The sequence below is a fragment of the Cervus canadensis genome, chromosome 22 (assembly GCF_019320065.1).
Source record: "Cervus canadensis isolate Bull #8, Minnesota chromosome 22, ASM1932006v1, whole genome shotgun sequence".
NCBI classification, from domain to species: domain Eukaryota; kingdom Metazoa; phylum Chordata; class Mammalia; order Artiodactyla; family Cervidae; genus Cervus; species Cervus canadensis.
In genome coordinates, this window is record NC_057407.1 from 43,078,198 (window position 1) to 43,092,725 (window position 14,528).

A 14,528-nucleotide genomic window follows, 5' to 3' on the forward strand; every position below is an offset into this window, starting at 1 on the left:
TGTGAAAACCCATTACATATCATATTGCACAGTAATGACTGCCTCTGTGCTTCCTGTGTGCCTGTTATAAAATATTCTAACCAAAAATGTCAGGGATAAGTACACATTTCTGAAACTTCATTTTACCAAGTGTTTTACTCCTATATATTTACAAAATATGCCAAACTGGTTCAAATTCTGTCATTTATTTCCTTTTCATATCCTCCAGGGGACATGCCAATATGCAAAGAAATAAAAATATAGTAATTAGAAATAAGAGACATAACAGGTTTCAAAAAAGCACAAATCTGTGTAGACCACTGTTTTTAAACATGTATAAACTGATCTTTTTATATATTTAATGTCACATTGTGAATATTATACATAGATGTCAGGTTAGAAAATCAAATTCAAAACCAATATATCAAAATTAAAGTTTAAAATGTAACTTACTTTTGTAGTGGGTTCTGGCTTTGAGCCATAAACAACTCCTTCCTAAAGAAGTAATTAATCTTCTAAGAAAGGAAAAATCAATAGGGATTCTCTTTGAAATCATGAATTCTGCTACAGAGGATGACATACCAAGGCTGTTGCTTTCTATACAGGCATCTAGAAGTTTATTAAAAAGTAGGCTATACTGTGAGACCTCCACAGTTTCTGAAAAGAAAAAATAATTGATAAAATGAAATTGATCTAGTTTCATCTCTCAAACTTCTCTTTTACTCCTTCCGTTTCCCCTCTACTCTCTTTGGCCCATTCCTCCCCACTGTAGGAGACACAGTCACCAAAATGCAATCATCTTATACACTAAGTTAACCAAAAAAAGGCATTCAACAAAAGCAAAATGGTGTGTCCACTTTGTAATGGAGAATGTGAAAGAAATGTGACCATAGAGGCTACATTAACAACCCTGTCCATGGTTTCCCATGTGACTGCATCTGCACGGTTCTGTCTGCATTCTATCTAAAGAGTAGACCTCAGACTTATATCTCCTGTTACTAAAAATAAAACCACTCACAAACATTCACTCTCAAATTAAAAAAACCAAAACCCTCCTTTCTTGGGTATGCCTACTCCTTTCTGCCTTTCATTCAAAAGAAAGTGAAGTCACCTTGGAGACTTCCAACTCTTTTATTTGCTATATTCAATTAGGTGGGTCTATGACCTAGACTCTAGGTCTTTAATGGGCTTCTCTTGTGGCTTAGCTGGTAAAGAATCCCCCTGCAATGCAGGAGACCTGGGTTCAATCCCTGGGTTGGAAGATCCCCAGGAGAAGGGTAAGGCTACCCACTCCAGTATTTTGGCCTAGAGAATTCCATGGACTGTATAGTGCATGGGGTCACAAAGAGTTGGACATGACTGAGCAACTTTCACTTTCTAGGTCTTTATCACTTTAGGATTTTTCAGTGGTCCAGGCCTTATCAGGAAATTTATCTTCTTACCTTACAGCAGAGGAACTTTTCTAAAATACCAACTTCATTATGTCACTCCCTGACCCCAAAACGTGGGTGATCCCCAACTACATATAGAAAAGTAAATTCTTTTAGCCTGCCATTCAGGGTCTTCCAAAATCTGGCACAACTATCTGATCAATCTCACTATTATTACTTTGTCTCATTATTAAGATAATTGTATATCAAAAGCTAGTTCTACAGCAACCATTGTACCAGAGATACTAAAATAAAGAAAATCTCATTGACTTTAAGAAGTTTACTATCTACAGGGAGAAAAGGATAAGAATGTTAATGACAATACAGAATCTCAGTGGAATACATGGGAAAATGGAGACTGACAAAGCACTGAGTGGAGGCCTTCAAGTCAACGTTTTCATTAAACATGAACCATGCCCTGAACCCACTGCTCAGCTCATTCCTGACCCAAAGCTTCTGCAGTTTCCCTTGACATAGACTCTCTCCTGCTACTGACCTATGACCTGCAAGCATTCAGCACTACCTGCCACTGCCCACATGGGCATCTCTCTCTTTGAACCTGTCATCTGCTGAACTTCCTCCATTTATTCCATGTTTTTCTATGTTCCAATGCAGACTAAGTTCCATCTTTGTTACATGATTAATTGTTTGCTGATGACTTGACAGAGGAAGGAAAAGGGGAATGATGAAATGCTGCCTTCAGGAACTGCTGACAGACAACTCAAAGATAAGCATTTCTGTTTTTTTTTTTTTTTAAACCATCAGGAAAGCATATTCAATTTGCAGAGAACACATTTTACAAAAACCAACATCATTAAAAATACATGCTGGAATATAAAATTCAACCAAGACAGGTGGAGAACTGTTTCTTATTAAATACCAGATGGGCCAGAGATAATTAAGCTAGACTTTGAAAAAACATACCTTGAGAATTTTGAAAACCTGGTAGATTTTGCAAAACTTCAAATGTCTGTCTGTAAAGACTCTTCGCTAAGATTTCATGTGCAATTGTACAGAGCAGATTATGCCGATTGAGCACATCCAGTCGATCACAAGGCCATACTGGTGTACTGATGATCCACTCGGACTCTTACGAGAAGGAAAAGTATAAGTACTTTACACCATGAAAATTACTTAACAGTATAAAATCACAACTAATGTTTTTAAATATCTTTTGGAGAAAGTGGCAAAACTTAAATATGCGTACTCAGAAAGATAACCACAGCTCAGATTTATTAGAAACAATGTATATAGTGATGATTAGCATCCTAAAAAGATGCAAACTAATGACCACTGTTATTTAAATCTTTTTACTAATTCTTCATTTTTCTAAATGTACTAATCAGTTATTGATTCTGAAGTTAATGATTATTTTTATATGATGTTTAAGATTATAATGTGTATATGTTATACTGTAAAATATTATTTGTGTGGACAAATTGAACAATTTTACAGTAAAGAATACATAATTTAATTAGTTTTGGTATTCCTGAGGAACAGCTTTTCCCCACAATATCTGCCTATTTAAAATTTTTTAAATAAAATATTTGCTATGTACAAGTTAACATCTAACATAGATAAATAATAAAAGCATAATAATAAAAAGAACACTTAGGTACTCAACACATAGCTTAAAAAGAAAAAGAGAGTATTACCTACACTGAAGTTCATTAATTTCTGCCAATTTTCACATTGAGAAAAACAATAGCAGACTGTAGTACAGAACACCAAGGTGCTAACATGGTAGAAATGTCAGAATTTTACTATTTACCTATTTCCCTCAATCACTATACACATGATGGGACACATAATGAAATGCTATTATGTAGCATTCAAATCACACTTCCGCATTCTTTTTCAACTGGACTAACAGCAGGAGTTATGCTTTTGTGGCCTTTCCAGCACGGTAAATACACAAAATATTACAGAAAGATTTGGTAATTCAAGTATACAATGCTGAAATAAAGCCTTAAGTATGGAGAAGAAAACTTTAAAACAGGAGCTTGTTTTAAAATTACTAGAGCCCACTTGACTGGCAGACTTGATTTATACTACCTATGAGGCAACATTTTACAAATATCAGCTCTACAATTATTAACTCATTTACACAGATACCTTCATTAACCTACTCCTAAAGTGATTAAATCAATAATGAAGAGAAATACTGAGGGACTAAGAACATGAACTAGTAATTCACAAAAGAGTAAGTACAAATGGAAACAAAAAGAAAAATAGTTAAATTCTGTAATAAGCAATTAAATGCAAAACAAACCAGTGAATATCACTTTTTTTCTATCAAACTATCAAAGAGATAGGAAAAATAATAATATTCAAAGGTGGCAAGGTTGTTTCATAATAAACAACTTCAAATGCTGGTAAGACGACTATAATTAGCACATTTCTAAAGATCTAGAGTGCTTCTGAATTCTACTCACAGATTTAAAACCTAGACTGGAATATTCAGAACAGCCAGATTAGGGTTTACCTAAACTAAAGTGCACCAGTTTGTCTGATAACTAAAAACCATGAAATTGGGCAGTAACATCTGTATTGTTAATATATACCCATGGCCCGAACAGGACAGGCTGTATAGATGGTACCTATGCAATAGTTCTCCAGGGATTTTCTCACAAGGGGAAGCTTTCTAATAAACTCAAAATAATTTACTGCAAATCTGAATGGCACCAAGGGCAAATATGCCAACATTTACCAAAAAGCTTTAAACTACCCTTACCTTTGCCCAGCAATTCCATCAGAATTTATCCTAAGGGCATAATAAAGATTTAGCAGGGATGTTTAGAAGGGATTATTGTTTATCATCAGTTCAGTTCTGTCTGACTCTTTGTGACCCCATGAATCATAGCATGCCAGGCCTTCCTGTCCATCACCAACTCCCGGAGTCTACTCAAACTCATGCCCATCGAGTCGGTGATGCCATCCAACCATCTCATCCTCTGTTGTCCCCTTCTCCTCCTGCCCCCAATCCCTCCCAGCATCAGGGTCTTTTCAAATGAGTCAACTCTTCGCATTTAGTAGCCAAAGTATTGGAGTTTCAGCTTCAGTATCAGTCCTTCCAATGAACACCCAGGACTTATCTCCTTTAGGATGGACTGGTTGGATCTCCTTGCAGTCCAAGGGACTCTCAAGAGTCTTCTCCAACACCACAGTTCAAAAGCATCAATCTTTTGGCGCTCAGCTTTCTTCAGTCCAACTCTCACATCCATACATGACCACTGGAAAAACCATAGCCTTGACTAGACGGACCTTTGTTGTCAAAGTAATGTCTCTGCATTTTAATATGCTGCCTAGGTTGGTCATAACTTTCCTTCCAAGGAGTAAGCGTCTTTTAATTTCATGGCTGCAGTCACCACATGCAGTGATTTTGGAGCCCCCAAAAATAAAGTCTGACACTGTTTCCACTGTTTCCCCATTTATTTCCCATGAAGTGATGGGACCAGATGCCATGATGTTAGTTTTCTGAATGTTGAGCTTTAAGCTAACTTTTTCACTCTCCTCTTTCACTTTCATCAAGAGGCTTTTTTAGTTCCTCTTCACTTTCTGCCATAAGGGTGGTGTCAGCTGCATACCTGAGGTTACTGATATTTCTCCTGGCAATCTTGATTCCAGCTTGTGCTTTTTCCAGCCCAGCGTTTCTCATGATGCACTCTGCATGTAAGTTAAATAAGCAGGGTGACAATATACAGCCTTGACGTATTCCTTTTCCTATTTGGAACCAGTCTGTTGTTCCATGTCCACTTCTAACTGTTGCTTCCTGACCTGCAAATAGGTTTCTCAAGAAGCAGGACAGGTGGCCTGGTATTCCCATCTCTTTCAGAATTTTCCACAGTTTATTGTGATCCACATAGTTGAAGGCTTGGCGTAGTCAATAAAGCAGAAATAGATGTTTTTTTGGAACTCTCTTGCTTTTTTAATGATCCAGCGGATGTTGGCAATTTGATCTCTGGTTCCTCTGCTTTTTCTAAAACCAGCTTGAACATCTGGAAGTTCCTAGTTCACGTATTGCTGAAGCCTGGCTTGGAGAATTTTGAGCATTACTTTATCAGTGTGTGAGATGAGTGCAATTGTGCAGTAGTTTGAGCTTCTTTGGGATTGGAATGAAAACTGACCTTTTGCAGTCCTGTGGCCATTGCTGAGTTTTCCAAATTTGCTGGCATATTGAGTGCAGCACTTTCACAGCATCATCTTTCAGGATCTGAAATAGCTCAACTGGAATTCCATCACCTCCACTAACCTTGTTCATAGTGATGCTTTCTAAGGCCCACTTGACTTCACATTCCAGGATGTCTGGCTCTAGGTGACTGATCACACCAGCGTGATTATCTGGGTCGTGAAGATCTTTTTTGTACAGTTCTTCTGTGTATTCTTGACACCTCTTCTTAACATCTTCTGCTTCTGTTAGGTCCATACCATTTCTGTCCTTTATCGAACCCATTTTTGCATGAAATGTTCCCTTGGTATCTCTAATTTTCTTGAAGAGATCTCTAGTCTTTCCCATTTTGTTGTTTTCCTCTATTTCTTTGCATTGATCACTGAGGAAGGCTTTCCTATCTCTCCTGGCTATTCTTTGGAACTCTGCATTCAAATGGCAATATCTTTCCTTTTCTCCTTTGCTTTTCACTTCTCTTCTTTTCACAGCTATTTGTAAGGCCTCCTCAGACAACTATTTTGCCTTTTTGCATTTCTTTTCCATGGGGATGTTCTTGACCCCTGTCTCCTGTACAATGTCATGAACCTCCGTCCATAGTTCATCAGGCTCTCTGTCTATCAGATCCAGTCCCTTAAATCTATTTCTCACTTCCACTGTATAGTCATAAGGGATTTGTTAGGTCATACCTGAATGGTCTAGTGGTTTTCCCTACTTTCATCAATTTAAGTCTGAATTTGGCAATAAGGAGTTTATGATCTGAGCCACAGTCAGCTCCCAGTCTTGTTTTTGCTGACTGTACAGAGCCTCTCCATCTTTGGCTGCAAAGAGTATGATCAATCTGATTTCGGTGTTGACCATCTGGTGATGTCCATGTGTAGAGTCTTCTCTTGTGTTGTTGGAAGTGGGTGTTTGCTATGACCACTGTGTTCTCTTGGCAAAACTCTATTAGCCTTTGCCCTGCTTCATTCTGTACTCCAAGGCCAAATTTGCCTGTTACTCCAGGTGTTTCTTGACTTCCTACTTTTGCATTCCAGTCCCCTATAATGAAACGGACATCTTTTTTGGGTGTTAGTTCTAAAAGGTCTTGTAGGTCTTCATAGAACCGTTCAACTTCAGCTTCTTCAGTGTTACTGTTTGGGGCATAGGCTTGGATTACCGTGATATTGAATGGTTTGCCTTGGAAACAGAGATCATTCTGTCATTTTTGAGATTGCATCCAAGTACTGCATTTCAGACTCTTCTGTTGACAATGATGGCTACTCCATTTCTTCTAAGGGATTCCTGCCCACAGTAGTAGATATAATGGTCATCTGAGTTAAATTCACCCACTCCTGTTCATTTTAGTTCGCTGATTCCTAGAATGTCGACATTCACTCTTGCCATCTCCTGTTTGACCACTTCTAATTTGGCCTGATTCATGGACCTAACATTCCAGGTTCCTATGCAATATTGCTCTTTACAGTATTGGACCTTGCTTCTATCACCATTCACATCCACAACTGGGTATTGTTTTTGCTTTGGCTCCATCCCTTCCTTCTTTCTGGAGTTATTTCTCCACTGATCTCCAGTAGCGTATTGGGCACCTACCGACCTGGGGCGTTCCTCTTTCAGTATCCTATCATTTTGCCTTTTCATACTGTTCATGGGGTTCTCAAGGCAAGAATACTGAAGTGGTTTGCCATTTCCTTCTCCAGTGGACCACATTCTGTCAGACCTCTCCACCATGACCCGTCCGTCTTGGGTGGCCCCACACGGCACAAGACTGTGGTCCGTGTGATCAGATTGGCTAGTTTTCTGTGATTATGCTTTCAGTGTATCTGCCCTATGATTCTTCATCATGGCAATTTAAAAACAAGCTAGTTCAAGAAAAGTGGACGTGTGGACCCATCTATGTATCTGTGTTTATCTATATTTGTTCATAAGATGGAAAACTACGCAGTCCATTAAGTGATGCTGGAGAGGAACATTTCCTTTCATAGAAAAATGTCCAAAGAAAGACTGCTGCCTTAAACAAAATGCAAGGTATAATAGAGTCTGTATAGCAACACTATCGTTTATTTATAACATCAGATGGGTGGCTGAATAAGAATTTATTTTATCATCAGTTTTGCTTATCCATCCCTTATTATTTCTCTAAACGACTAAGTATTACTTACATAAAGACAATAAAAGTTACTTTAAAATTTAAGAGCAGTTTCTCAACAAATAGCATAACTTTTTTCAAAACAAAAATTTGTACTCTAGAATGTTAAGATACTTATTTTTCAGGCTTCAAACCTTGATTATAAAATTGTGGTTTTAAGGCTTTTTTCCCCTTTTTAAAATGCTGGTAAGGGTATAAAGCAAGGTAGGAATTTGTTGATCATTTGCCAGAAAACAAGGTGCTGAGCAAGAGTTTAAAATGGGAGAGTGAACACATGAAAAGTCAAAACAATGGAGTACTTCTCACCAAAATGTCTGCTGCACATTAAATAAAAATGTGTAAAATATTCTACAGTTCTCAAACATAAGTGTATGTAAACCCCTTCTTTAAAAAGTTTAATAGGTAATAATCGCACATGTTTTTAAAAGGAAAAAATATAGGAAAAATATGTAAGCTAATCTGCCTCTCATCCCTGTCCTGCAAACACTCAATTCCTCTTCCCAGAAGCAACCATCATCAATTGTTTCTTATGCATCCTTCTGCAACTATTTTAAGGGTATAAAGCAAATATGTATGTATCCATTAAAAATTTTTTTTTACACAAATGGTAGCATACTGTGTACACCATTCAGGATATTCCTTTTTTAATTTGGTAATAAATCCTGGAGATCATTCCAATGAGTTTTTGTGGCTCTAACTCATTCTACTCCATCATATGGCTGTCATACAGCTTCACTAACTGTTACCTCCTTAATGGACACTTAAGTTATCTGGAATTCTTTATCATTGTTGATGGTAAAAGAAAAAAAGATTTCATATAACTTACAGTGCATACCTTCGAATATAGAAATAAATGTATTTGTAGGACAAATTCCTAGAGATGGAGTTAACAGATTAAAGGAAATATGCATTACTAAATTTTGACAGATATTTTTGTCAGAAAGCCCCTAAAGACAATCCGTATGAAGGTTCATTCCTCTATACCCTCACAAAAAGCATATCACTAAACTTTAATCTTTGCTGGTCTGACAAGTGCTTAGGATTTTAATGTTTATTTCTCAGTTATTACAAGTGAGATCAAGCCACTTGTGTTTCCTTTCTTGACAATGGCCTGTTCACTGCAGAACCCTCTGAAGAACAAAAAAAGTTCTGGTGACAACTTAACACAAAATTATCCTTTTTTAGAAGAAATAAAATCTTACTTGTGAAAATGACTTTCAATTGAAAAGGTCACTGCAAAAGAAAATCTTGTGTTGATAACTGACAGAATTTAAAAAGATAATCTCAAACTTGAAACATCAAATTTGTAAAAATTGTAAATCTCCATAACCCACTGCATACCTCTCCTGCAAACTCTCCCAGAATCTCCAGTTAGAGAAAGACTGGTTTTGCCAGAAACTTTTAGGCAGATGATCACCTATACACTTCTTTTCCAACTATTTTACCTTTCCGTTTCTTGCCACATTTTTTCTTTCTCATGGAGCTTGTGAACTCTGGCTTGCATTTTGCTACTTCCTCTTTTTATAAACATTCTATTTTGTATTTGTATATTTGTATTTTGTGTTGTACCTTTCTATTTCGGTTAATCTTTCTCCCAGGAAACTTCACTGGCTACATTTGTTAAGTTGAAGAAAACCTTTTCCAACAAGCTTTTGATCATGAAGTCTCATCACAACCTCTATATTCCATAAACTCTCAGCATTCGATAAATGCACGTGTTTTATATATAGATAAATATGTACATATGCTAGTTTTGTGTGTTAATGCAAAAGCTTCCAATTTTATTTACTTATGTGTTTATCCTGTCTTCCATCTAAACTCTGAGACTCTTGAGGCTTCTTCTTTTTTATTTTTTTAAACAAGAGGGTTTGTTTCTCTCTCGTGTATAAGAAGTCCAAAAGCTGGCATCACCTCTGGTGTGCACAGCACTGAGCGGTTCATCAAGGACTTCCTCTGCTTCATCTCATTAGAGCCTTGTAAACATGCTTGCTTGTGACACTCGTCCCAGCTTCCTTTGGAAGCACCAGCTTCTTTGTAGTAACTGTTTCCATTCGATGTTGCTGTTCCTGGTCACCACACGGGCTTCTTTCCCCTCATACTGTACCTTTTCTTAACGATCCAGACCCTTATTGGCCCCATTTACATATACAGCAACTCCTAACACTAGGGAAAATACATCACAGACACAGGGTTAATATCCATAATACATGCAAAGTCCTGTGAACAAGAGCCAGGGATATCACTCTGGGACCCAGTGGGCTGCGAAGAATTGGAAACTACTTCCAGCTGTCAGTCATCTTGTTATAGACTTGTGAATGGTGGCTTCCACGTTCCTGGGGAAGAGTAGCCGTGTGTGGCAGTCATGGGTCCTTGTCATCGTCAGGCTGGACGTCATCACTCACTGGTCCCGTGTTGTCACTGAATCGCACACCAGCTGCTCTCACTTTCCTTCATAGGTCGCTCGCTCAGTCGTGTCTGACTCTTTGTGACCCCATGGACTGTGTAGCCCACCAGGCTCCTCTGTCCATGGAATTTTCCAGGCACGAATACTGGAGTGGGTTGTCATTTCCTTCTCCATCTTCATTCTTATTTATCCCATTTTATCAGATAAAATCTGCTTGATGGTCTAAGTAGCCAAGGCTACATTAGATGCTGTGCTGCTACTTTGCTCTCTAAATTATATTTACCTCATGCCCAACTGACCTTAGTTGCTTCTGCTGGCTTAACTGCATTGTAATTTCTGTTAGATGAATTGACTTACTAGGGAAAACAAGCTTTATTGTTTTGGTTTGGAGCCAGCTGGTCGGCACATGCAAAGATAGGGTTTATACAGATTGCAATCAGGATTTCCCTGTCTTAGCAGCTTAAGCTTGGGCTCTGAAGCTGGGCTGTCTGGGATTAAATCTGGCCTCCACATCTTACTTGTTATGTCATTTTGGGCAAGCTGCTTATTGTCTCTAACAAGATTTTCTTATCAGTAACATGGGGATTGTAATAATTTCAAACTCACAGGGTTTCCATGAAGATTAAGTGAGATAATCAGGTAAAGCATTTCTATGGTGCTGAGGCCAAAGTAACAACTAACTTTTCAACAAAGGTTCATACAGTTTCTCTTTAAAGCTAGGTTAACATTCTCCTTTCATTTTACACAACAACCTTTCCTACCCACATGAACACTAGAGGCTTAGGCCAAATTATCACCCACCATTTAATATCAACTTGAGGTAATTACAAATCCAAGAATTTATAATAAGCTTACAAAATATTTCATGCTGATATGTATCAGAACTTACCCCTTAATACCCAAATGGCACCATCTAGGCTTCCACTTTTTAGAAAAATTTCTGCTGCAATATTCACAATTTGACATCTTGGTGCTAACTTCTCAGGCCCTATAAGTCCTTTTAAAGTTGTAAAATGTATTTTTAATTCATATAGTTTATCTAAGACCTTCCTTCCCTAGAGTTAAAAAAAAAAAAAAAGACCACTGATTGTTAATCATTTAGAATATTATAGAGATACAAAGTCACTGAAGATTATATAGAAGGCAATTATGCAATCTGAATCATCATTCGAGACTGATGGCTATCAAACTGCTTCAAGATGCTCTCCTTAAGCCCTTTCCAGCTCAGCCATGAAAACAGAAAGGGAAGGGGAGCAAGCAGGGCTTTGCCTCATTAACCACTGGGCCTCCCTTCAGTGGATCTCCCTTCATCTGTTTTAGTCAGTGAGCTTCCTTTCTAAAGACCTCATTTGGCAAAAAGATTTCATGCCTTAAAGTGGAAAACTACCCATTATATGTTCTTGCTCTTCTTATGTTGATCACCCTGAGACCCAGGAGAGAGAGCCAATGAAAAGAAGATAATTTAATATAAAATTGAGATAAAGAATGATAGTGGGGAAAAAGGGATAAAATTGTTGGCTGAAAATTGTTTTTCTGAGTCAATAGGCTAATAGTTTCACATAATCTACAGAAGGACTGTCTCTAGGGTAGACATTAGAAATTGGATCTGTGTTATTATTTCTATTAGGGTCAGCAAAATTTTTCTATAAAAAGCCAGATAGTAAATGCTTTGAGCTTTGCAAGTCACATTTGGTCAGTTGCATATTCTTTTTGGTTGTTTTTAAATTTCTAAGTCTTTAAAACTGTAAGAAACATTCTTAGCTCATGAGTAGTATAAAAATAGGCTGTGGGCCAGATCTGGCTTTTAGTTTACAGACTCTTGTTTCATATTATATTATACGCTATTTTGAGTCAGATGCATATTATGTCGTCAAAGTACTTTCAATCTGACTGCATTAAATGAGTGCATTTTTCAAGGGATACCTTAAGTTTAATCCCAACGGTTTTACTTTTATGTTCAAAAAGGAAGCTTTATTAAAAATTTTCATTTAAAAAAAATTTTCATTTACACTTCATTAAAAATTCAGCTAAGTAAGATAACAAATAAAATACTCATTCTGAATAATATAGTGAACATTGAAAATTAAAATATAGGCACAAATTCACCAACTGCTTATATCTTAAATAAAAACAGCCAAATAAAATTAAAATATACTCTGAAATTAAAGCAAAATCAGTCTGAGTTTTAAAAAGAACTTTCCTACTAGGTAGTTCTCAAATTCTCAAGCATTAAATACCCAAGAAATTAATGCTATGATAGACCTTAAGCTAGATTGTGAGAAGGGGGACAAAGTACATCTTGTCCAGTCCAGGTCTATCAGATAATAAGTGCTCTTGAAGAGCTTGGAAACTGGAGATCTTCTGTACAATGATTATTTGAAAATGTTTTTCTTTAAAAAAATTTTGAATTTTGTATGTGTACATGAGTGACCATGTACACATTTAATGTCCTTAAATATTATTTCAATTGTGAAACAACCTCTTTATAAAAAAGAAGGAAGTGGGGAGGGAGATAGGAGGGAGGTTCAAAAGGGAGGGGATATATGTATATCTATGGCTGATTCATGTTGAGATTTGACAGAAAATAACAAAATTCTGTAAAGCAATTATCCTTCAAGAAAAAAAAACAAATTAAAAGAAAAAAGAAATGTAAAAACTAGAGAATTGAGAGGGAGGAACACCTGTGTTTGACTGCATAGAAATAAACCAGTACACGAATTTTTAAAAAAAAGGAGGAGGAAGGAATAAAAGTTATATTTTAATAGTTGATTCAATAGCAACCTCACTCTCAACTATCCTACTCTCCATATCTCAGCACTTCTCTCCCTATTTTGGATTTTCCTGCCCTTTACTTAACTTTATTGAATCTATCACTCTACCCACACCTCAGGGAAGTATACCTCAGGTAGTAAAATACGGTCTAGAGTTGCTACACTGCTTCTACAATGAGCTAAATCTCAAAGGTAGACATGAAGATAGTAACAGTGTTCCAGGGAATCCTAAGAAGTAATTTCAAAGGAGTTCTATTAACTGTATCTTGGGCTCATCTTAAGAGAGGTCTTCCAAAACTGTAATACTGCCAACACTCAGGAGCTGGCAAAATATACTGAATTGACAGGTGCTTCAAGTAAAAATGACATTTAGCCCAGCTTCCCAAGTATTCCCCACACTGAGATTCTTCATGGTAGTCAGTCTCATGCCTCCTCCTGTCCACATGTTCCTAATAACACCACCTAAGTGAAGTGAAGTCAAAGTCGCTCAGTCGTGTCTGACTCTTTGTGACCCCATGGACTATACAGTCCATGGAATTCTCCAGGCCAGAATACTGGAGTGGGTAGCCTTTCCCTTCTCCAGGGGATCTTCCCAGGGATCGAACCCAGGTCTCCTGCATTGTAGGCGGATTCTTTACCAGCTGAGCCACAAGGGAAGCCCAAGAATACTGGAGTGGGTAGCCTATCCCTTTTCCAGGGGATCTTCTCGACCCAGGAGTCAAACTGGGGTCTCCTGTATTGCAGGTGGACTCTACCAACTAAGCTATCAGGAAAGCCCAAATATACCACCTAGTAATTCATTTACTGTCTGAGGCTCAATTCGCCCCCTGTAGCGATAATCAGCAAAATTTTAACTTTCAGGGTTAACTTATATTCTATACAAAAATGTAAAACGAACACTCTACAGATCAAGCCAAAACAAAAATTTAGTGAAGTACCTTGGACCACTGCAACAGCTTGTGATAGAAGTACATAGCACTGATTCCGATTCTTCCCAGCAAAGTTTTATCTACTTCACTATTCTGCGGATCTTTGCTAACTGAAACACAAAGTAGATACACGGAAGAAAATGAAATAGTCACTTTGAATGACAGAAAAGGCAAATTTAATATGGAATTAGTGATACTACCACAAAGACCAGGTGTCGGCCAACTACAGCCCATGGGCCGCATCTGGTCTGTGGCCTGTTTCTGTATAGCCTGTGAGCTTCTAAGAACGGTTTTTATTTTTAAAGGGTTGTTTGAAAAGAAAGCTATGTGAGACAGATCATATGCTGTGTGTGCAACACCTAAAATATTTACTATCTGCTCCTTTACAGAGTTTGTCAACCCTGATAGAGAATATAGCAGTGAAGGGCTCACACACACACACACACACACACACACACACAGAGAAAGGTCTCAAAAACACATGAATTTTATTGACTTGCAACAGTGAAGATAGTAACAGTGATCCCAAAATTCAGATTCTCCACTATAATTTGCTAGCAACAGTTTTATCAATCTGAATGAAAAGAAAAATAAGAACATGAAACATCTGATATACTGACCTTTTATCACTTTTTTATCATTATAATCTAAATTAATAATAAATAGATGGAAAAAAAAGAGAAGAAATCATATCTAAAACCTGC

At 37.3% G+C, this 14,528-nt stretch overlaps 1 protein-coding gene across 1 annotated transcript in view; it reads right to left on the bottom strand.

The window, feature by feature from the left end:
• Positions 1 to 14,528, bottom strand: part of TOPAZ1 (testis and ovary specific TOPAZ 1) — a 61,704-nt gene that overhangs the window by 5,018 nt on the left and 42,158 nt on the right. The window contains exons 15-18 of the mRNA XM_043442928.1: positions 13,834 to 13,934; positions 11,014 to 11,179; positions 2,334 to 2,498; positions 433 to 636 (exon numbers count right to left, since the gene is read on the bottom strand). Coding sequence (XP_043298863.1) covers positions 433 to 636; positions 2,334 to 2,498; positions 11,014 to 11,179; positions 13,834 to 13,934 — 636 coding nt within the window. The remainder of the gene's footprint in view (positions 1 to 432; positions 637 to 2,333; positions 2,499 to 11,013; positions 11,180 to 13,833; positions 13,935 to 14,528) is intronic.